Raw genomic sequence first — 24,074 nt, 5'->3', positions numbered from 1 at the left:
TTCTCCTCCTCCTCCTCTTGAAGCCGCGGGTTTGGGTGGGTGTTTGGTGAGATTTTTGTTTTTCATTTTTTTCAAGCTACAACATATATATAGTGAATGAAATGGAAGATATTTTGTAAAGATTAGATAAGGATGACTTGGTGGAGGGATAAGGATGGATAGATATTTTGTAAAGATATTTTGTAAAGATATTTTGTAAACCGGTACAAATTAGTTTAGATATCGGAGGATTTAACTCATAGAGTTAAGATAAAAATATAAGAGTGATATTTTATTATATCAAAAATTATGGGGAACTCTATGAAATGATAAAATATAAATTTGAATCACTTTGAGCAAAATAAAATGATCTATGAACCAAGAAATGAGTAGAAACTGAGCTAAAGAATAATTGTGAGACAATTAGAGCAAATATGACGTCGTCATATTATGCGTCTGAGCTAAGTACAATTTATAGGAAATGGAAAACGCGGAAAAATGAAAATTTCGCGATTCCGATTTTTCCTGCACATTCCTCCGTGAATCCTAAGATAGGTTCTGGCAACAGAATTCTTAAACTCAAAAGAGGTTTCTTGGAATTAAGGTAAACAATCCAAAGTCGGTGTAAATCTATTTTACCCAAAAAACTACTTTTTGCAGTGAATGTCGGATGGGAAAACTTCTTTCTGAAGAAAGATTGGAAGTATCGAAAGAAATGGGTGTACGCGTGTGGAATCTTCGTTTGAAGCTCCGAATAGAAAAAGTCTTCATCAACCGTTTATTCTAGGTTTCTTGAGCTATCAGGGTTTTAGTTTCGGCAAACCTCCGAGAACTAGAATCGGACGTTCGTACATTCCAGGGTTTCGTGTCGAAACGCTTGTCATGGGAGAATTAAGAGAAGTTCTAACATTTCTCTGAAGATTTTTGGAATTAGTTTCCATCGTGTCTTTAAGTGCAAATTAGTCGTTTACTAACGTTTTCGCCCTAAGGCGGAAGTGAATGAAACTCGTGTTATAGCCTATAGCGATTATAGTACTATTCTTAGTCATTTCCTGAACTTTCTTCTTCATAACGCTAATCCAAACATTAAACACAAGTCAAGCTCCCCTCACGCTGACACAAAATCCTATGCGTGAGTTGGAAATTAATTGTTTATTTAATTCCAAAATCCTGGGTCTTACAATTTCAGAGCAACACCTATCTATATTGAAATTTTACAAGATAAAAGTAAATTAGTATAATTATTGTTAATTGAGAAATTAAAAAAAGTGCACTAATGTTAATATAATACCTTTTAAATCTTAAGTGTTCATTTATCAATTATTATGGTTATGATTGATTTCAATTATAAAAAAGTAGTAAAACACATTCATTATAAGGTAAGGGGATTTAACTACCAACAAGTTTTTATCGACGATTTTTAGCTTTTGGTAAAAGGTTCCATTACCGACGGTTAAGTCGAAAAAGAATTTTGTAAACATGAATGAATTGTCGGTAATTTAACGGGTAGTTTTCTCGTGTCATTATTGATAGTCATTTATTTATTTATTAATGAATTCGAGAATGTGTTTGGTCAGAACAATTGATCGCCAGAATATCAATGATTTTTTCTGTCAGTAACTTATAAATACATGTTTAAAAGAATAAAAATCATGGGTAATTACCGACGACATAACCTAGAAATGCAGGTGATGAAGAAAAGAGGAAATTGATGCAGAACTTGAGGGGGAGGGTTGAGAGGATTAGCAAATTGTGTAAGCCTTCTGCAAATGGTGAAGATTTAGAGCCTGATGAGGGCATTTATGATCATGATGATAAGGGTGAGGATGGAGTAACCAATGTTTAATCTATTTAATCTATATTAATTAGTAAGTTAATTTCTATAGCCAGTCAAAAGTGTTGGTCCAAAATTAGACTACTTTTTTAGGTGGAGGATAAGGTGCAATATGGTGTGGGTCTTGCACCGGTGCAAGACACATTTAGAGCCATAAAAATGGAATATTCCATTTTGATACTGTATCTATAACCTGTTATACCTGTAATTTTATATTCAAAATTTATTATAATTTTAATTTGTCTTTTACAATAAAGCCCATTATTGTCTTTCTCTCTCAACCATCTTCATCAGCAATCTCCAGCCTCCGGCCAATACCTCACACGGCCACCACCTCTAACCACCACCTTCGCCTCCGACCACCACCGCCTCCGGCTACCAGATTCTGTTCATTTAAACTCAAGCCCACACCTTCAAATCAATAGCAACAACAACAAGCAACCCAACAACATCTTGATTTCAATATCCTTCATCATCAAAATAAAAAAATCAGATCAAATAAAACAAGACCCGAACACAGATTCCAAACCCAGATCTTGCACCTTATCCTCCGGCCACCACCTCCGCCTCCAGCCACCACTGCCTCCGGCTACTAGATCCATCCTGTTCACTTTGACTCAAACACTAAATGTTGATTATAAAACTTCATCCCATGCTCTCGCACATTCCTCTGGCCCTGAATCCAAACTCCATAATTAAAACCACCAATGGATACTCCATAATCATCCCCATCAAATTTGCATCGGTGGTGGACGAAGTAATGATTATGGGAGTTCAACCCATGAAACCTCCCTTTAAAAAACAACATTATAAGCCCTTCCAATAAATCAAAAAAAGATTTTTTTAAGAAAACGCAAAAACCCAAAATAAAACCGAATGAGAAAGGGGTAGAATTTGACAGGAAATCCAAAATAAATCCAGATCTGGGATTTTGCAGGTTTCATATTCTCCTCTCTCTATGATCTTTCCCTTCTACGTTGCTACAATAATACCCAGATCTGAGAATCTCCACCACCAGCAAATTAAGTTAGTCGTTTAAATGGGGAGGTGGCTGGAGTGGTGGCCGGAGGAGGTGGAGTTTTGACGGAGGAATCAAAGAAGCTTTATACAGGATTGAATCCTTAGGTTTGAGAGATGGGGTTTTGATTAGGACCTGGGTTTCTATGGTGGTTAGGGCGACGGGGTTGGACCTGGGTTCCGATGGCAGTGCTCAAGCGGCGTTGCTCACGGTGGTGCTGGTTCTGAGGATTCCGGTGGAAGGAAGTGGAGGGTGTTGGTGATCCAGAAAGAGGAGAGGGTAAAGCATATGAGGGTGAGGGTATTATTGTAACATAGCTTTTTCATTTATTTTTTTAGCAGGTTATATTACCTGTTATAACAGGTAAAATTGGCTCTTGCATGGTGCATGACCACCCTAACAGCCACCACTTTTTTACTAGTCCACATTAGGTGGAGCCTTGTTTTTATTTGGAAGATTCAAACATCAACTGAAACATTGAATAACCATATTCAAACATCCAAGAATTGATTTTTCTATTTGGAAGATTCAAACACCAATTGAGTAACAAAATTTATCACCATCTAGATGATAAAGCATTATATATAATGCAAAAAAGCGAACTCTTATGTCCCAGAATTGAAATGGCTTCCACCACCACCAACATTACTAAAGAGCTTGTTGCAGAGATACCTCCCTTTCTCAGAATCTTCAATGATGGCACAGTGGAGCGACCGCTACAAGCACCAGCAGTTCCACCCTTGCTTGATGATCCACAAACAGAGCTCTCAACGAAAGACATCACCATCTCTCACCACCCCACAATCTCAGCCCGCCTTTTCCTTCCAAAAAAACTAAACCAAGATCATCATGTAGCTGAGAAAGTACCAATCTTGGTCTACTTTCATGGTGGTGCTTTCATCTTGGAATCTGCTTTCTCTAAGTCATGTCATGATCATTTCAAAACCTTTGTTCCACAAACAAACGTTTTGGTCGTCTGTGTGGAGTACAGGCTTGCTCCTGAGCACCCTCTCCCTGCTTGTTACCATGACTGCTGGGCTGCACTCCAATGGGTATCCTCCCATTCCACCAAGAGCCTTAGCAATCCAGAGCCATGGTTGATTGACCATGGTGATTTAAACAGAATTTTCATCGGTAAGTAATTAGATTGGTCCCTTAAATATACAATCTAAGATTAAATGTGTTTGAGTACATGACTAATTAAGTGCTTATGTTATTTTATTAGTTATCACATAAACATTTATTTATAAGTTTATTTGAGAAGTTCGGTGAAATAAACTCAAAGGTATAAACGTTTATTCATAAGTAAATCAAAGAAATATATCAAAATAAGCTGAAAGAAGCTAGCTTATAGTTAACTCATATGCTATTGTTATGAGTTTAATCAGTTCAAATAAGCTCTTTCACATACATTTTAATATGAGTGATACCACATGTTTCAAGAACTAATGTCATTATTTACTTAAAATTTCCACAGGGGGTGATAGTGCTGGTGGTAACATTGCGCATAACATCGCCATGCGTGCAGGGATTGAGGTTTTACCAGGTGATGTTAAACTCTCAGGAGCATTTATAGTTCATCCCTTCTTCAACAGTTCATACCCAATTGGATCAGAACCCATTATAGAGCCTGAACAGAACATTGACCACAAGATTTGGAATCTGGTGTATCCATCTGCACCAGGTGGTGTTGATAATCCCAAGCTCAACCCTGTGGGTCCTGGTGCACCTAGTCTGGCTACACTTGGATGCTCTAGAATCATTGTGTGTGTTGCTGGCAAGGATAGATTTAAGGACAGAGCTATTTGGTATTATGAAGCTGTGAAGAAAAGTGGATGGCAAGGGAAACTGGAGTTGTTTGAAGAGGAAGATGAGGATCATATTTATCATTGGTTAAAGCCAGAATCTGAGAGTGCCAAAAAGTTATTCAAGCGTTTGGCTTCTTTTCTCCATGAGGAGTAGAAAAGAACTATCTTTGCTTGATTTGTTTTGTTGGTGACAATAAACGTAATCTCTTTGGGATGTGAAATAATAAATAATAAGAATAGTGAGTAAGCCTTGAGGTTTCAAGCGAGTTTGGAAGAGTTTATTTGAGTTTATCTCATAGCATAAACACTCGAGTTTACATAAATAGCTTACGACATATTTATAAGACACTTTGAGCTCATTTTCATAAGTTGTCCATAATAACTTGTTAATAAGAGCTTATGTCTACATCCTACCTACAACTTGTTTCAACTTATTGCAATATACTGATCAATTTAATCTTGTTATATAAATTAATACATGATTGTCAGTAGAACCAAACAAATTATTAATCATTAATACTACAACAGTACACAACTGAAAGAAAGCCTGCAACACTCACTCAATTTTGTATTTAAAAACATGTAGACCAAAAATAAGATAGACAAAATTACTATGAGAATATTAAAGAGTATTACATGCTATGCACATCACTTTTGTACCGAGCCTTTAAATCTTTCTTTGTTAGAGCTCTTAAAAAATAAGAAAGTTTAGTTTTTCAACAGCTTATGGGAAGAGCTCTCATTCTGATTAGTGAACAAAGTGAAACAATTTGTAAGATTCCTACTTCAAAACACTTCAATTGGGGTTGAGTTAGGAGTTAGGACACTCTGTCATTATCAACCTTGGCAAGATTGTGTACTGTCTTTGGTCCACAACATACCTGGAATACATTGACATTAATTTGATTTTCCCTTTTACTTTATAAATCTCTCAAGTGACAAGTTCTTCCAACTCTGGTTTGGTGAAAGAGTGATGATGGACATGACAGTTTTTTTCACAGCAGATCAAAAGCCTTATTTTATTAAAAACACTTTCCTATCAATTATGCTGGATGGGGGAAAAAATACAAAATTCCATTTATAACAATGTAACCGCTCCCAAATTTTCGTCATTGTCAAGAAACTTTTATTTCAGTAGGTTTCAATCAATCAATGTTCTACAGATTTCTCAAAACTGGAGCTGGCCCTCATGGTATACTCTGCAACAAGTTGAGCAAAAGATGATGACTTGTCCTCTAGCAATTTTGCTGGGGAGTCATACTCCTCAATAAGTCCTGCACCATTGCCCAAGAAATCAGAAAATGAAACACCAGTGAACAAAAAATGGAAAATGATTCTTAGACATCCGCGTAGTGCAGACACCTAACAGATACTTAGAGAGAGAAATGAAGAGAAGGAAGAGAAGAGAGAGAAGTAATAGATGTGATATATGATGATGTGATAAAAAGGGAAAGATAGTGAGAAAAATATCAAAGTTTAAAGAAAAAGAATAATAACAGTCTTCCTAACCTTGACTAAGAAGCAGAACCATATCACTGTCAATGACTGAAGTTATTCGATGTGCAATGGTAATGACTGTAGACTCAGAGAAATGCTGCCTAAGAGTTTGCTGAATCAAATTATCTGTAGCTGTATCAACTGATGCAGTAGCTTCATCAAGCACCAAAACCTTGCTTTTCTTTAGCAGCACCCTACCAAGGCACACCAACTGCCTCTGACCCATGCTCCAATTCTCACCGTTCTCACTAACTGCAGAATGTACTAGCACATTAGCAACAAGTTCAGGATTGGATGTACTATATCGCTATGTTCAATAAAAATAGAATACAAACCTGTAGAGTCTAGCTTTCCTTCTTTCTTTCTAACTTCATCTCCAAGTTGACACTTATCCAAGGCCTATACAAATATCAAAAGAATGTAAATGAGTGAAAGCAATACTAAAGGTATGTTCGGGAAAACATCTTAAGTAAAGTAACAATAAGCATTTATCACATAAGCGCATATTCAGAAGAAAATTTGAGAAACTTATTAAAATAAATTTAAAATAACTTATAAATAGGTATCAAAACTAATTCATATGCTAATCTGAGCAGTTTATAAAAATAAGCTCAAAATAGTTTATATGTAGGTCACAAACTGTTTCATAAGCTCATCCAAAGACTTGCATAAGAGTTTGTGCTATAAGATAAACTCAAATAAACTCTTCCATAAGTGTCCTAATTTAAAAAACAATGTTAAGTCCAATATTTTGGAAAGAACCTAGTGTGTATGTATTTGTTTAACAAATAACACCAACTCACCTCCCATATTTGTTCATCAGTGTACTCTTCCAGGGGGTCCAGATTATTTCTCACTGTTCCTTCAAACATGGTTGGATCCTGTGGTATAATGCTTAGTCTAGACCTCAACTCATGCAGTCCAATTAGAGAGATGTCGATGCTGTCAATCATAACTCGCCCGGCAGTAGGCTCAACGAGTCGGAAAAGTGTTTGTATGAGGGTTGATTTACCGCTGCCCGTTCTCCCAACAATGCCAGTTTTCAGTCCTCCGCGAAATGTGCATGTAAGACCACGCAACACAAGGGGAAGATGTGGAGCATAACGAACCTTCATCATGAACAACAAATCATTACAAATGTAGCATAAACATCTTGTAAAAATTAGATTATGAACAATGTGGTATCTAAAGCCCAATTTTGAGGGCAATCTGAAAAATGTAGCATAATGTGCTACCTGTAAGTCCTGTACATCAACCTCGCCATATGAGGGCCAAGAAGGATCTGGCTGATTGTTTTCTACAACAAGGGGAGGCTCACTAGGAACGGAAGTATACTGAAGTATTCTTTCTACTGATATAATTTTGTTCTCCAAGTTGCAAAGATTCCATATCACCCAAGCTTGTATCATGTTTAAATTAAGACCATAGGTAACAGCTAAACCAGCAATGCCTTCAAAATTCAGAAAATTAAATTTCAACTTCTCATTGCATAAGCAGAGTAAAAATTGATTGGTAACATATACCAGATTTGAATCATGTACCTGGATCTATAATACCCTGTGGAATAGATATCAAGAATATCAAGGAAAAGGCAAATGTGATAGAAGACAGCATATCTAAGCGGAAGCATAACCATTCCATGGCACCAGCAATATTGAACTTTGGCCGAGAATACCCATCAGTCAGTTTCATATTTGTTTCCTGAAATCTTCTCTGCTGATCAAAGCTTCTAATGGTTGAAGTACCCGAAATTGTTTCAGCAAAGTGCTGAATGATTGGGGCTTTGCATACACCAACCAAACGTGACAGTTCCCGGGCTGATGGTAAATAATATTGCTGCAGATTACAAGTTTAATATATGTTAGCCAGACAAGAATGGGAGCAATGGAAGAAATATGTGCCACACTTCCACCTTATTATCAAAGCCTACAAGGTCGAAACAGTACCTGATACCAAATGCTGATTGCTATGACAGGGATAAAGACAATGAAAACTTGCCATGCAACCTGAGACATCACTGCTATAATTCCCAACAGCTGGATCATGGAGAAGGCAAATGACCCAATTTGATAAGGAATATCTGTATCCACTGCGCTTTGGTCTGTAGAAGCCTGCAAGAGAACAGACAGTAAGATAGAGCTTAAAAAGTACTAACAAGATCAGAGGGACTACTAAGAGCATATTTGGATTGGTGGGGTGACGCACAATCCAAAGCATGGTAAGTACAGAAGCTACACTTCGTAGCTTCTTCCCAAAATTGTTAATGTGGCTTCACATAGTAGAACCAAACACGCTATAAGTTATTTAAGCTGCAAAAATATATCTCTAAAAATCAGAAAAGCAAAAAAGGAAAGGTTAGGGGTTTGACATACTCTGTTAATGATCCTCCCACTTGGAGTGGAATCAAAAAATGACATCGGGGCACGGAAAATGCAGAAGTGCATTTTATTGAAGAGCATAGTGGCTGTCTTATAACCAGCTGTGACAAGTAACATTGCTCTGACAAGGATGCTGAAAGAACTTCCGATGGCCAAAGCAACATAAACTGCTATAAGAGTTGTTCCTTCCACAGGTGGCTCCACATCTTGTGAGATGGGAGTAGCCCAAGCCATCCAATAGTTGCTTCCAATTTGAAGAGCTTGAAAAAGAATCTGAGCCAATAATATGAATGGTACAAGAGCTCCTCCATATGCAGTTGTGATATACTTCCAATAGACTGAAAGCCCAACTTTACCTTTCTCTCTTTCTTCTTCTTGAACAAGTTGCCCTTTTGGTTCATCTTTGTCATCTGCTTTACCATTTTTCTCACCTTTGTTTTCCTCTTTTTCTGTATCACCATGAGTGCCAGAAACATTTACATCTTGTTCTTCCATGGTACTTATTTCATTAGATACTGTCCCTCCATCCATTGAATCAAGTGTGGACAAAGCCTTTCTGTGTGCACTAACAAGGTCCATAAAATCAGTCCCACTGTTAAGCAGATCATCATACTTTCCACATTGAGTAATTTTCCCATCTTTCATGACCTGACAACAAGGTGTAATGCAAGGTTAAAAAAAAAATTAAAATTAATGACAGTAAAATTATAAGAAATACTCACCAATATAAGGTCAGCAGCAGGTAAGAACTCCACTTGATGAGTAACATAAACCACTGTTTTTGAACTTAATACCCCCAGCAAGCATTCCTGCCACACAAATAGAATAGAAAGATTTACTTAAGGAAAGAATTATTCAAGTGTCATGCTGTTGAAAGAATTACATTTCAAAAGAGTTAAATTAAGAACTATTTGTATTTTGTAGTATGCTCAAAAAATATAATAACCCACTTTACATTGCACATAATAAGTATATGAGAATTTGAGTATAGGAGAAACTATATCTCTACTTACTGATATTAGAAAACATATCTAATATATAATTAGGATTATATTATTGAGAAACTATATCTTTACTGAGATTCACCTATAATAAGCAAAAACAATGAAATTGAGTTACCTTAAAAAGGTGAGATCCTGTATGAGCATCCACAGCACTAAAAGGATCATCAAATAGATATATATCAGCATCTTGGTAAAGAGCACGAGCAATTTGTATCCTTTGTTTCTGTCCACCACTCAAATTTATTCCACGCTCTCCTATAACTGTCTGATCACCAAATGACAAAATCTCAAAATCCTTCTTCAGGGAACATGCTTTGAGCACGTTTTCATACCTTTCCCTGTCCATGTCTCTACCAAACAATATATTATCCTCTATCTTCCCGCTTTGTATCCATGGTGATTGAGCAACATAGGCCTTGGTTCCACAAACCTTAAGGGTACCTGATATCTTTGGTACTTCTCCCAACACACAAGAAAGTAAAGTAGACTTGCCTGATCCAACAGTACCACAAATAGCAACCCTCATGCCATGAGAAGCTCTGAGATTTATATTTTGCAAGGTTGGATTAGGGGAAGATAAATCCCAAGAAAAATTCCCATCCACAACTTCAATTGCTGTATCAGAACTACCCCGAGGAAGATTTTCTACAACATCGGTCGGCAAGTCATCTAGGCGAAGGAACGATGCAATCCTGTCAAGAGAAACTTTGGTTTGTGCTATCATTGAAATTGTGTCTGGAAGATTATAAATAGGCTCTTGAAGAATCCGGAATGTTGCAAGTGCAGATAAGATCTTCCCTGATTCGAGAGGGATCCCTACAAGCATACAAGTAACAAAAGTAGCCACGGAAACAAATGTGGGGGCACCCCAAAACACAAATGTAGTCATGGCTGCTGTGTACAGATATTTTTTCAACCAGTTTTGTTCAGTGTTCCTGAGCTCAGTTATCTTAGATAGAAACTTCATTTCCCACCCTTGCAGTTTGAGGATTCTCACGTTCCTTAAAATCTCAGAAGTGGTCTTCATTCTCTTATCTTTTGACTCCATCAACTTCTTTTGAAACTTCTCTTGCAATGATCCCAAGGGAACATTGGCTAACATAACAATGATGGTTGCAACAAAAGCAGCGATTGCAGCAACACCAAGGTTCTTATACAAAATCACAAGGGCTAATGAAACCTGCAGTACCACCATCCACAAATCATGCATATACCAACTGAACACACCAACTCTTTCAGCATCCACAGTCATGAAATTGACTATCTCCCCAGAAGAGTGGCCCTGCTTCGATTGACACGAAAGGGTCAAGGCTTTGTTATAAATCATTGTCACAAGCAATGCTCGGATTCGAAGTCCAACTTGCTGCAACCTAAAGAACCAATGCCTTTGTGACAAACACTCAACAATTTTCGCAAAGAAAAATGCAGAAACCAGAACAAAGCCCTGGTTTTCATATAGCCTCCGTCCATCCAGGTACTGAACAAAACCATCAATGAGATAAGGACCAACATAAGAAGCCAAAGTGTTCAACAATGCAAGAAAAGCAGTGAAGAGAATCTCTTTCCACGCCGAGATTATCAATAACTTAACAAGCTTAAGTGTGGTCAAGGTGTTAATTCCACCAAAATCACTCTCAACCTTTTCCTTAAAACCTGGAAATGCTCCAATAACACTGTCTCTGCAATCAAGTTGAGGCACATCTTCAAGGTCCAAGGTTTTCTTATAACCAGCAGCTATAAGAGGACCAGACCAAGCAAATGTAAGAATGCTGAAAATTCCAGCACTGGAAAAAGGGGTAACAGTGTCACTCCCTTTGCTCTCTTTACCATTACCAACTTGTGAATCCCCTTTCAATAGAGGTTCATGGACACTGTTACTACCACCACCACCCTCATTCTTCAAAACAAAAGCCACACAACAGAAGAACAAGCCCACAATAGCAGACACCACATCAGAAACCACATGCTGAGGTGGCAATGCAGTGTCTTTCTCACAGATAACAACAACATCCACAGCAAAACAGTAACATGAAACAAAGAGGAAGAAACCGCACCAGATTCTGAAGAGGAAAAATGGAAACCTTCTAGAGAACCCTTTGAGGAAACAAGCACAAACAACACCCCAAGCAACCATTTTAAGCGCTAAATCCAAAAGGGTCACGAGCTTTTCTTCTGACCAGCCATTGCTGTACCAGTAGAAGTAGTTGAACAGTAACAGAGCTAGGTTGAAAGCAGAGACACCAAGAGAACAAAACAGAGTCACAGAAAACAGAGTGTTGTTTGTTTTCTCCTTAGAGCCGCCACCATCAACCTTAGCACTGGAACTAGCATAAGATGTGAATTTGTTCCATACCCATGATGCAAAAACCGCCACTATAAGCAGTAGATGAAGGAACCCAGATAAACCATGAAGGAAAATGGGTTCAAGGAAAAAGCCAGTGGCAGAGTGCATGATGAGAAAACGAAAAACAGAGCAAAGATGCTACTACTGTGAAAAGGGTATGTGAGAGATGAGATTTTTGGAGGGTGGTATATAAAGGGTGGAAAAGATGAGTTGAGTCAAGAGAGTGAGTGAGTCAATGGAATGGTTTCCTTGGGAATAGGGTAACGTGGTGGCCAAGATTTGCGACGGAAGGAACAAGGAAATGAGACAAGAAAAACAAAACAGTGGTGTTCACAGATTGGGAGAAAAAGGATGCAAGTTTTCAATGGAATGGGCCCTTTATGGTTTGCTTTATTTTCCGGGAAAAATGAGAGGTTTTCCAAGAAAATAGAGAAAGTGGTGATTGACCAAAAATAAAAAGAGAAAGTGGTGGTGTTAGGCGAGGAACTGAGAAGGTGTAGTGAAGTTTGTGATGGCTGAAAGAGAGTTTTGAATGATCTGCAGCCAGTGAATCTGGGTTCTGAGTTCTCTTACTCTAAGGTGTGCAGCAACTCGTAACTCTCAAAAGATATAGTACATTGAATATCAAATGATTGATTAATAAATGAATAGAAATAGTGTAAGGTCGAGATGGGAGGAAAACTCAAATTCATGGGGTCCGATCAAAACTCAACCCGAAATTTCGGATAAAACTTATTTCTTTGGGTTCGGGTTCGGTTTCACCCGAATTTTTAAAATTTGTTTGGTTCGGGTGTGAGATTAATTAAACTTGCACCCAAACCCGAAGTCTTATGCATGTAATTATCAGCTGTTATATATATATATTTTTAACTTCATATGTATACTAGTATCTGAACCCGTGCGTCGCACGGATGAAATAATATGGAAAAAAGAAATAAAAATGAAGTTAAGAGCAATAAATAATGTTTTTTATATGGTCTTTTTGTTTTAACTGAGTCGAGTTACATTCGGGTATGTTTTGGTTATGTTTAATTTTTACTTTGGTTTTAGAGAAGACGCTATCATACACAGAATCATGTGTGTATTATATTCATAGGTATAATCTTGCATTTGTTGATTACCATGAGTTAAAAACAAAGTAATAAAATATAAGATAAATTTCACCCAAATTGACGTAACGTAGAAATTTGAAATAACTCACGTCTGAAATAGTATTTTAATTAGAGGTACAATGAACCAAATTACATAACAAATAGATTCGGAAAGATCCTTAAAATGTGTAAACCACTTGAACTGGAAAATTCATTATAAAATAAATAATAGCAATGTAAAAATGCCTTTGATTTTTTTCGATGAAGTGACATTTTTTCTTTTTCATAAGTCTCCACCTGCAAAGAATGAGACACCATAAAAATTACATCACTAACTGGTTAGGACTAAAGTTATTTATTCAAGAGAAAAACAATATATATTACTAAAATAATAACATATTTGTAGTCACATGACAGATTAGTCATATTTAAGTAGCTTGAACTTTCATGTATGTAGTGATAGACAATTGTATTCCCGGCACGTAATAGCTTAAGCATCATAGGAACATATAATATCATAACATTTGACTAATATGATTATTACAAAATAAGATTGAATGCAATATGTACTTCAAATAAATTATCAGAATCAATAGTAGAAATCATCTAACAGCTTTTAAGTAAAACTATTATTACCAACACAGTTATTTGTCGGGCTGAAAGACTCCATGGGTATTTTGCCACACAATATCTCTTGCAACCTTCAATCATAATATTAAACAACAAAAATAAAAGGAATCACACAATTGAATTGGAATCTCATCATTCAAGTACCAAATAGAAATAGCAACATGTTATATGATATATTGAAAGTACAAAGTAATTTCAATTGACTAAAAATATTAGATAAAGAACAAACCTCAAATATTTTCAAAGACCTCCCAGTAGAGAACATTTGTTGTTGAAGTGGTAATTTCTCCTTCATCATCCAGTATTAGGATTCTTAACCCTTTTCTACTTTTGACTCTTGATACTGCTACGTAGAACTGACCATGAATGAATACTGGTCTAGGAAGGTATAATCCTACATGGCTCAAAGACTGCCCTTGACTGTTGATGGTCATTGCGTAACAAACAGCCAATGGAAATTGTCGCCTTTCAAATTTGAATGGAAGACCAGAGTCTTGTGGAATCAAACTCATTCTACCAATGTAAACTTTTTTTTCGGAGTTTGTTCCAGTCACAACAGTCGCACCGATGACATTTGGGCACAAATCCTCTATTAAAAGTCTAGTTCCATTACATAATCCAAAGGATTGGTCTAAGTTTCTTAGAAGCATGACAGACACCCTTTCCTTCAACACCAATTTGTGATTTGGAATTCCAGAACATTTTACTTCATGTAGAAACTCCGGGGGTTAACCATGCAGCTTCAACATCATTGTCCTCATCAGACTTGCAAGCAGAATCACAACTCAGATATTCTTTTTCTTCCCCTTCAATGCAAGATAAAATATATTGATTGACTTTTTCAACTGATTCTAATGTGGGGGCTAATATAGCTCTTTCTTGATAAAAGGTTGGATCTGTAAGATGAGAAACCATATCTGGATAAACAAACTGTATAAGTTGGAGCAACGGTTCAGATGGATCAGTAATCAAAAGATCATGAGGAACATCAATAAGCATTTCACTGTCATCATTGGTTGCTGATTCACCGTTTCCCAATTTAAGAATCCACTCAGCAAATTCTTTAACGTCATCATTATCTTGATGTCCATTCGTATTGAGTAACCTCATATTTTTTGTGAAGGAGAACTTTGCAGTTTTCCACTTTGATAATACTTTCAAATGGAATTGAAAAACAAAATTAATTATTCTCCACTTTTATAACTTTCTTCAAACGATTAACAGAAGATCCATCAGCCACAAAGTTAGCTTCATTTTCAACTTTTCTCTTATATGTAATAACTTGATCCACTGTCTGGTTAACATTGTTGTCATCACTGGCAGCAGTGAAATCAGAGAGCAAGTCCTGCAATAATAAAATTGACATGCAAATGATTTTTAATATACCATCGTTTAGTTTGTAAATAGTTAAGAATGAAACTACAAAATTTGTTTAATACCTTCTGGGTATTGATCAGCATAGAAGTATTCTCAGAAGAACTATCAGTTTCAGAAAGCGATGCAATGGCTTTACCTTTAAATATCTATGGAAAAGGTAAAAGGATTGATTAGAAGCTTTTGAATTTAAATAAATGATTTTTTTGTTGACATACTACCAATTTAAAACTAATTATTCATTTTGTAAATAGATAACAATTAAATTGTAAAATCTATGTAGAATACTGTTGAAGAATTGTTCAGATCAGAAGTGGTATTAGGAGTTGCTTCAATGTCTGATAGTGATGCAACAACTTTCCTGACTAGTGCTACAAATAAGGAATAAGGTTAAAGTTGAAGTTAAGATATGAATTCAAAAAACACTAATTATTATTTTTAATTTTATGGACACATACCAACTAATTAGGAGTCATTTCAATGAACTTTTGGATTAGTCCAACATCATCTGTGAGCCTCTTAACTGGGTAGCATGCTTCATAATTTGACATTCTATTTTGCTTTATTTCAACTTTGAACAGGAATGTCTTTTCAGCAAGTTGAAGTATTTCATTTGGCGGAGTGTGTAGTGAACCATTCTTAAAAAAATAATATCATAGTTGTTCAATCATATAGTGGCCTATTTTAAAAATAGCATAAAATAAGAGTATTAGATATATGGATTAAGATTTTGCTTGTGAAACCGGACCTTGTCAAGAATTTGAATCAAGTATGCACACGACTTATTTAGCATTATAGAAGCCTCACGATCAAAAATGACTAACGCAGCAGAATCTTTGTCATCGATTGCACGAAGCTTAATCCGATACCTGCAAAAACAAATATTAAAAATGAATAAGTTGTCATTTTTAACACATGTATTAGCCTATTTCGTCTTCTTAATAGATGAAAGTGAATTAAAAGAAAATCTATTATACAATAGGAGGTGCCACAATAATAAAGAGCTTTATAATTACGCGGATCCTAGATATGCATGAGTAATGGGTTCAACTTAATTAAAAAGATATTGCATCTATTGTGGTGATTACCTTGGGTATACAGTGAAGAGATGTTGATTGCAAGAATCATAGAAGTTCAACTTATTACGTTGATGAACAGATTTATGGCAAACACAAGCGGCATACCATCAATCATCTGAGTCAATTATATGCTTCACTGTTGCTTGGAACACAACATACTTTTCCTTCAAAAATTTAAATTTAAAGGTAGAGTTATATCAAAGAAATCAAAGGTAAAAATATGAAATTTTAATATTTAAACATATGCAATCAATGCGCATTTAATTTTATTACCGTTCTGCACTCCTTCATTTGCTCAATATCCATCCTCGGCGTCAGGCGTAAGAAGTCATCTTCTGGTTTCAATTGGCTTGGATCATTGAGTTGAGTGTTGAATGGTGTGAGACTTTGATTGACCATTATGCTTAAAATAAGAATGAATTAAGTCAGCATAAAATGAATGGGCATGGTGGGTACTATTAGGAAGATAATATTGCAATGTACATACCTTTGCTTGATATCAAGGACCTCAGGAATATCAGGGTTGAAAAATATCTTTGTTCCAAACATTGAGTTTTGCAGTACATTTTTACCTTTGTATAAAATCACCATAAAGAACACATTATCTATGTGTTGCATAAAATTAAGATGTTAAATAAATTTAGAGTTGTTATCCTTATAAAATTTAACTCTTGCCATATTAATAACGACAACTTGGCTGAGAGAAGTGTCATTATGAAGCAATGTGTTAAACTCATCAGCGTATTCACCAAACAATGCGCACTCCATTTTATGTCCGCATTAAATAAATATATCTAATTTGAAGTCATTATGTTGTAAATGGATGGAATTAAGAACATAAATTATTGATTGGTAAACCAAATACTTACCCATCAATTAACAGATCTATATTGAGAATCTTCGTCTTCCCCCTTCCATAATGAGTGAGCCGAGGTTGACCAGATATCAATCCGATTATATCTGTAAATGATGGAAAAGATAAAGTAGTTAATTTTAACTTTGTTTTATTTCATTTCTAACTTTTCTAACTATTAGCCTTCAAAAAATAGTCTTTCTTATAACCGTATGTACATTTTTTTTATAAAAAGATATTTTTTTAATTCAAATCTTTAAATTACCGTAAAAGAAGGAGTTGATTCTTTTTTTCAAATAATTTTTTTTTAATTTAAAAATAGTTTTTTCAATTTAAAAAGATAAGTAAATATCTAAATATCGAAACAGAAGAAAATAGCACATAAAAGAGTTTTTTTACTGTTTGTCTATTTTTCTAAAAAGGCGTCAGCTTTTTTTTTTATAAATTTTTTGTTAATTTAAAATTCATATTTTGGAAAACTAATTATATAAATGAAAAAATATTAAATTTCCGTAAATGAAAGAGTCAATTTTTTTTCCAGATAAAATCTTGTTAATTTTTTAAAATTTTAAAATAGTGTTTTCAATTTAAAAAATAAATATTAAAAAATCAAAACAGATGAAAATATCAAATAGAAAAGATGCACTCACCAACCAGAAAAGATGTATCAATACTTAGGTTGATCAATTCAGAATATGGAATGAATGAGAATCCAAACATCGGGATGTTTGTTTCCTTAATCACGACAGCTGTAGTTTTTTCTTGGAAATTCAGACGACAGGAGTGACGTGTGGATCTGTACTTTCCGATATTACCCGAAACAGCTAAACCACTAAACTGGTATACCTCACCTTCCATGAGTTTACCATTAAAGATCTCAATGATAGCCGAGCCTTTTATTGATGCTTGTATTTTCGAACTCTGTAAATGATTAAAAAAAATTATATGTAGAAATATTTGAAAATTTACCAAGAAAAAATTGTAAAGTTTGTAAATATACATGATGATCCATCAATACCATGTCAATAGTACCTATGTCTGATGGATTGTCAAAGGAAGGCAGAGTCCACATACGTAATATCCTTGCAGCGAAGGAACTTGTTGCTTTTGAAAGACAAACATCTGATATGAGGTCTGTCATGGTTGAGAGGAAGGAGGGGGAAGTAGAGAGAGTTGTGTGAGAACTTGTGAGATGGGGAACGTGAATTTTGAAATGTGTGATAATGGTTTTTTTATAATGATGTTTTATTTTTAAATTATTTTAAATTTTGTATTTTAAATTTCCCTCTTTTTTTATGAGTTAAAGATGAATGAATATAAGACCAGGTGCATTGTTAACCTCAAATACTTCTACTTGATTAAATCTAAACTAATCCAGAAATTCAAGAGTTAGTTTTTGAAATCCACTAAAATCAAGATGAGAAGATGTTTCACGTTTTTGTTTTCAGGTTAGTATATATTCTAGAATATTGCAATTAAAGAAATTATAATCTCATATTATATTATCAAAATTTTTATTCAAAAATCAAAACTTTTGACCACTGAAGTATAGGTTTGTTACGTTTGTTTTTTCTTTCCTTCTATATTTTGAATTTCAAATAGTATATAGGTTTATTAGGTGAATATTGTGAAGCTTGACTATATATTATTTCTTGAGTTTTATTAGCTTGACACATGTCCCTACAATTGTGGAAGCTGTAGATTATTGACACCTAAGCTTTCAATGAGTCTCAAACTATATATTATTAGATTAGATTATTAAAGTTACTAAGTAAGATTTCTTGAAGAATGAAATTTAATTAGACATTTAGAATTGAGATGTTTATAAATCCATGAATTATTGTTTATCAGCTTATGTTCATGAACTACATTTTTTTCTTTTGTATTGGAAAGATGATGAGGTTTAATCAGTTTATGGTTATGTTGCTCTCTTATGTACATGTTGTTTCCGGGTTGAGTTTTTTGCGGCTTCGAAGCTCAAATCGGGTTTTGGGTTTGGGTAACCGTTGCCAACCGTAGTGGAAGGGTATTGTTTTAACAAACTTTGCATCAATAGAAATTACAAATTAGGGTGATTTCTAAATTTGCAGATATGTGAATTTGTTTGATTTCTGTTTTGATTTCCCTGAATAAAGAAACAGATTTCATAAAGTAATTTTTAGAATCTGTTTATAAAAAGAAAAATAAGGAAAAACAGTTTATGAGGAAAATTAGTGACGCAGAGAAAAACTAGGTTATAGTGTCAAGACAAAGCAAAGTAGTAACATTATTAGATGGAGGAGGTTTTTAAATAGGTCGGGTGTACTACTCTAGAAGCTTGTATGGTTAAAAAAATCTACTGCTGTTTTCCCTTGGGACATAAGTTAAAAACTAAATAATAAAAGGAAGAAGCTTTAAAAAAATTATTAGAAAACGATTGATTGAAATGGAATGGAATGAAATTTTTATTTAATTTATTAAAAAAAAAGGAAATTAAGTAAGCTAGCTTGAGAATCCTAAACGCTATCATCATAATAATTCTTTAAACAATATCCCTCACTTTCAGTGGTGGTTCATGGACCACTTTACATTGTTTATCACTTTAGACACCTCAATTTTATGGCGATTTTTTACCACAAAAAATAGTAAAGTTGTGAAAAACCGCTACAAAAAATCAAGTTTTTAATTTGTGGCGGTCAGACACGGCCACAAAATGAGGTGTCCAAAGTGGTCAACACTGTAGCTATGTCTACCAATCATTTTTTACATCACTTTATGTCACTTAATAATATTCTGCAGTGGATTTTATGTTACTTAATACAAAACAACCACATAATTCAAAATAGCTTTGAAAGATTTATTGTTTGCTAAATATAATCTTAATAAGTTTTAAATGCATTTTCACTTTTTTTTTTTGGTGTTAACCAATGTATTCTCATATTTTTTAATTATGAGATGAAATCATTGTTCCACCCATAAATGAATGTTTTATTCATTTATAAAAATATGTAATTGAATCCAACCACCTATTTTAAAGATGAAATGTTAAATTACTACGTTTTTCCCGGTTGGTTAAATGAGTTTTCACATAAGCACAAATAAACTTGCCTAAACCTAGGGTTAAGGTTTTTTTTTTTTTGCGTGGAGACCACGATATTAATAAGTTTGGAGTCTTTAGGCATGGGAAAGGTTTGGTCCTTATTGCTTGTATGTTGTATCTGATTGCCTCGTTTTCGTTTTTTAAGTCCATGGTCCCAATTAAAACAGAGACACCACATCACATGAGTCTAATGGTGTGCGTGGAAACGGTGTCTGCATTATGCCATGAAAATTTGAGTTGGCATCAAATACTGAGTATACATTATAATAATTAATAAGACTATGTGGATTGTATGGAGGATAGATAGCTCAATAATGTTTACTTAACGCACCAATTCTACTCCATCTTATGAGATAAAGTAGGGGATCAAGTAGAAATGAGGAAAAAAAAAGTTATGATAAATGATATAATAAGAATACTGAGAAATTGAAAGAAAAATATGTAAAAATAAGATGAAGTATAAAATATAAATATTTTTTTTTTGTCAATGAGTATAAAATATAAATAAAGGAGTGAATCAATCAATGAGCTAGATAACTAGACTTGTGAGTTTTAAACTTTTTTAAAGCCCAACAGACAGATTTGGTGGGAACTTAATAATGAGTTGAATGGACGTGTACAAATTAAACTATATGAAAAGTCATTGTCATTTTTTCTTCATATGTTATTCATGATAATTTATTAGTGAATTGAATGGACATATGATAAATCATTAGTATTAATCAGTATATTCGAGATAAAAACATTGTTCTTCCGACCAATTTTTTGAGAGTATCCGCTCTAACACCTCACTTTACAGTTGTACTATAAATTAAACCCGTCGTTTTTAATTTGTATTTTTTAATTGTGATATTTAAATTTGTATAAAGGTAAGAAAGAAGAAGATTTAGAATATATGGAGAATTAAATATAATTGAGTTATGATATTCTCATACATTTTTTCTTTAACAATTCATAAGGAAAAAAGATCAAACATGTAGATTTCTATTGAGATTGAAATGAGAGTAGTTTTAATTTGATATATAAAGAAATTTAATTACTTAATTAGCTTAGTATTGAAATGAAAGTAGCTAAGTTTAGTATTTTTTTTTTCTAATTTTGATTTAGTCATTACAATCATGTTATCAATTGTGCTATTTTTTTTTATCTAGATTGATGTGGTTGTTTACCATTGTTGTTGAGATTTCTATCTAACTGGGCATTTGTTCTCTTTGAATGATTGAGTTGGGTTGCTATATTTTTTGTCCATAATATGACAATATTGAAGAGTGAAAAAATCATATTTTTTATCACATCATAAGTGCTGTATAGAAATTTATGTGGCTTACACTTTGTTATTGATTTGTGTCATATAAACATAGAAATGATGATATATTTGTATGATTCAATTGAATGAAAAGAATTGTTTAGAAAAGCATAAAGTAGTAAATTACCATATCTGTGAAATTCGCGGTCTTATTTTTCAATCATCTGCAGTGGGGGATATATTACTAAGGAATGTGTGTTCTTTGTTATTGTTGATGATCTTTCTCCTGAAACAAAGAAATGAGTAATTTAAAAAGTAGTTTTGAGATTAACTAATGTAACTAAAAATGACATACTTATTAAAATAGCTAGAGACAATTGCCATTTTTTCTCACCGGCAGCTGGAGCATAAGAAATATGTATAATTTGAGTGTTACCGATTTATTTATATAGAGATATACAATAGATGCATGGTTCAATGTAATATATTGCACTAGTTATTTATTTAATGTAGGTAGTTGAATAGTCTCCGAACATTCACCATTTTATTCAGTTTTTGAAACTGTCATTGTCATTATCCCACCACTTTATTTAATGTTAGTTTAAGGATATTTGTAAAAGTTTGTGAGTTTAAGAAAAATGGAGATGTATTTCTGCAGAAAATTGGACAGCAAATTTAGACCCTTGCATATGAAGACTAATTTTGACGGAAGTATGCTTTATCATTATTAGTTTTTTTCTTGGTCCAAACTGATATTAGTTTAAAATTTACATTAAATTTGATTTTAATTTAAGGTTATGCTAAGACCATTTACAGATATAACTTTGTGGTCTGTTACACTTTTTTCATGAATGATACTCATTTGCTTATACATTTAATATTAAGTTTAAAACTGAGATCACTAGTGCACAAGTTTTCACTAAATTATTCAATGTTATTGCAGGGGGATGTGAAACGCTTATATCTCCAGTGCACATTGATTCACTTATTCAAGCAATAATTTTTCTAATTTATGCTAGCATTTTTGTCCTTTTAATTTGATTCACTTGTCCATTCACTCCCTCCCCTCACTTGTATATGATATGTTTAGTATGTTGTATAGTATAAGGCCATATAATATAAGATCCAATTGTATTAGGCTTGATAGGATAAAGTCTGATAATAATTTAATACTATGTAATGTTTGGTCATATACTGTATAATTTGGAGGCGACAATGGTGGTGGTGGTATTGGAAGATGATGATGGTGGCGACGATGGTAGTAGTGGCGGTAGCGATGATGGTGGCGGCAGTGGTAGTAGTGCCGACAATGGTGGTGGAGGGTGGTGGCTAGGGATGACAATGTGTAGGGTACCATAGTACCCATCCCCATACCCGCATTTTCAAAATGTAACCATACTCGTTCCATACCCGCGTGGGTAGCAACCTGAATGCCCCTCCTCGTACCCTGTGAGTACCTATATGCATGTACTTGTGCCCATTACCCGCAATTTAGCTAATCAAAATTTAACTTTCATGATTTCTTCAATAGAAAACCAAAATATAACTCCTTTTATAAAATAAAAAATACTAATTAAAAATACAAACAACCAACTAAATATTTATGAAGTAAAATCATTTGAACAAGTATAAACCTTTTTAAAAGAATAAGTGAGAAAGTTAAATTTTAAATTTATAATTTCAGATTGTTAATAAACTCTTAAAATTGTAGATTAGTATCTTATTTTTTAAAATAAGTGAGAATAATCAGGAACCATATATATAAAATATTAAGACTTCACTTACATATTTTTTGAAAGAAGTTAGGAAGTTATACTTTAAGTCTATTAACGTACTACCAAATATGTATATGTGTGTGTATAATATGTATAAGCAGGTATGGAGGGGTTGGGTTCTATAGTGCCCATACCCGCACTCATACCCATTAATTTTTGCGAGTATTTACCCATGCTCAACTCTATACCCATCTTACGGGTTTTTACCCTACCTATCGTGTGTATTTTTTGCGGGTACCCAATGGATTCAAGACCAAGAACATTTTCCATCCTTAGGGTGGCGGCGGGGGTGGTAGAGGGTGTGGAGGTGGCGGCGGGGGTAGTGGTGGTAGTAGTGGCGATAACGATGACGGTATCAACGATGTTGGCAATGGTGGTGGTGGCAGCACCGGTGTAGGTTGCGGCGGGGGTGGCGGTAGCAGTGGTGGTGGTGGTGGTGGAGGTGGCGGCGGGGGATGGTGGTGGTAGTAGTGGCAATAACGATGACGATATCAACGATAGTGGCAGTGATGCTGGCGACGACGATGGTGGTAGAAGTGGCAGCGGTGGCGATTGTGACGGTGGTGGTGGTGGTTGATTAAATATATTCAAGTAGTTTATACATCACACTCTTATCATGCCTTATCCATCATCTATAGGGTGGATTAAATGATTCATCATTTTAAAGTATAAGAAGATGGATTGTATTGTATAAGCTTATATTATACAATGTAATAAGCTTATACAATACAATGTGAGCACCAAGCAATGGATAAGTCCATATTGTATTGTATAAGCTTATATTATCATGCCTAATACGACGTACCAAACGAGCTCTATGTATTTAATACTAACCTCAAGTCTCCTTTACATATGTATATAGAAGATTCTCTTGCCACTTCTTTTTACAGCATCCATAAAACACTTTTGTGACCATTAATTCATTTTTACATTTACTAGTTAAGATTGTTTCAAGTAGAAGATTAATTAATTAAAAGGCTTAATAGCTCTTTTGGTCCCTAACGTTTCATGATTTGGCACGCTTGGTCCCTCCAGGAATTTATTAGATCACACGACTCCTCACTAATGCCCTTCGTTGCAAAAGT

The 24,074-nt window shown here is 34.5% G+C and overlaps 3 protein-coding genes across 3 annotated transcripts; 1 reads left to right on the top strand and 2 right to left on the bottom strand.

Annotated features, from left to right (window-relative positions):
• Positions 1-2,994: 2,994 nt before the first annotated feature.
• LOC130733017 (2-hydroxyisoflavanone dehydratase-like) lies at positions 2,995-4,905 on the top strand. Its single transcript, XM_057585053.1, has 2 exons — positions 2,995-3,965; positions 4,309-4,905. Exons 1-2 carry the CDS (start codon positions 3,419-3,421, stop codon positions 4,791-4,793), a joined length of 1,032 nt encoding a protein of 343 aa, XP_057441036.1. The 5' UTR covers positions 2,995-3,418; the 3' UTR covers positions 4,794-4,905.
• A 723-nt stretch (positions 4,906-5,628) lies between these two features.
• Positions 5,629-12,393, bottom strand: LOC130733015 (ABC transporter C family member 3-like). The gene is made up of 10 exons (XM_057585051.1): positions 9,634-12,393; positions 9,237-9,323; positions 8,509-9,162; positions 8,083-8,247; positions 7,678-7,972; positions 7,372-7,586; positions 6,940-7,245; positions 6,472-6,535; positions 6,149-6,388; positions 5,629-5,913 (listed from the first exon to the last, which is right to left on the bottom strand). Exons 1-10 carry the CDS (start codon positions 11,968-11,970, stop codon positions 5,789-5,791), a joined length of 4,488 nt encoding a protein of 1,495 aa, XP_057441034.1. The 5' UTR covers positions 11,971-12,393; the 3' UTR covers positions 5,629-5,788.
• A 1,898-nt stretch (positions 12,394-14,291) lies between these two features.
• Positions 14,292-14,693, bottom strand: LOC130732785 (uncharacterized). The gene has a single exon (XM_057584773.1). It carries the CDS (start codon positions 14,691-14,693, stop codon positions 14,292-14,294), a length of 402 nt encoding a protein of 133 aa, XP_057440756.1.
• Between the last annotated feature and the right edge of the window lie 9,381 nt (positions 14,694-24,074).

The sequence above is a fragment of the Lotus japonicus genome, chromosome 1 (assembly GCF_012489685.1).
Source record: "Lotus japonicus ecotype B-129 chromosome 1, LjGifu_v1.2".
Taxonomy (NCBI): Eukaryota; Viridiplantae; Streptophyta; class Magnoliopsida; order Fabales; family Fabaceae; genus Lotus; species Lotus japonicus.
The sequence above is the reverse complement of the archived record's forward strand: the minus strand, read 5'-3'. Positions and strand labels throughout refer to the sequence as shown.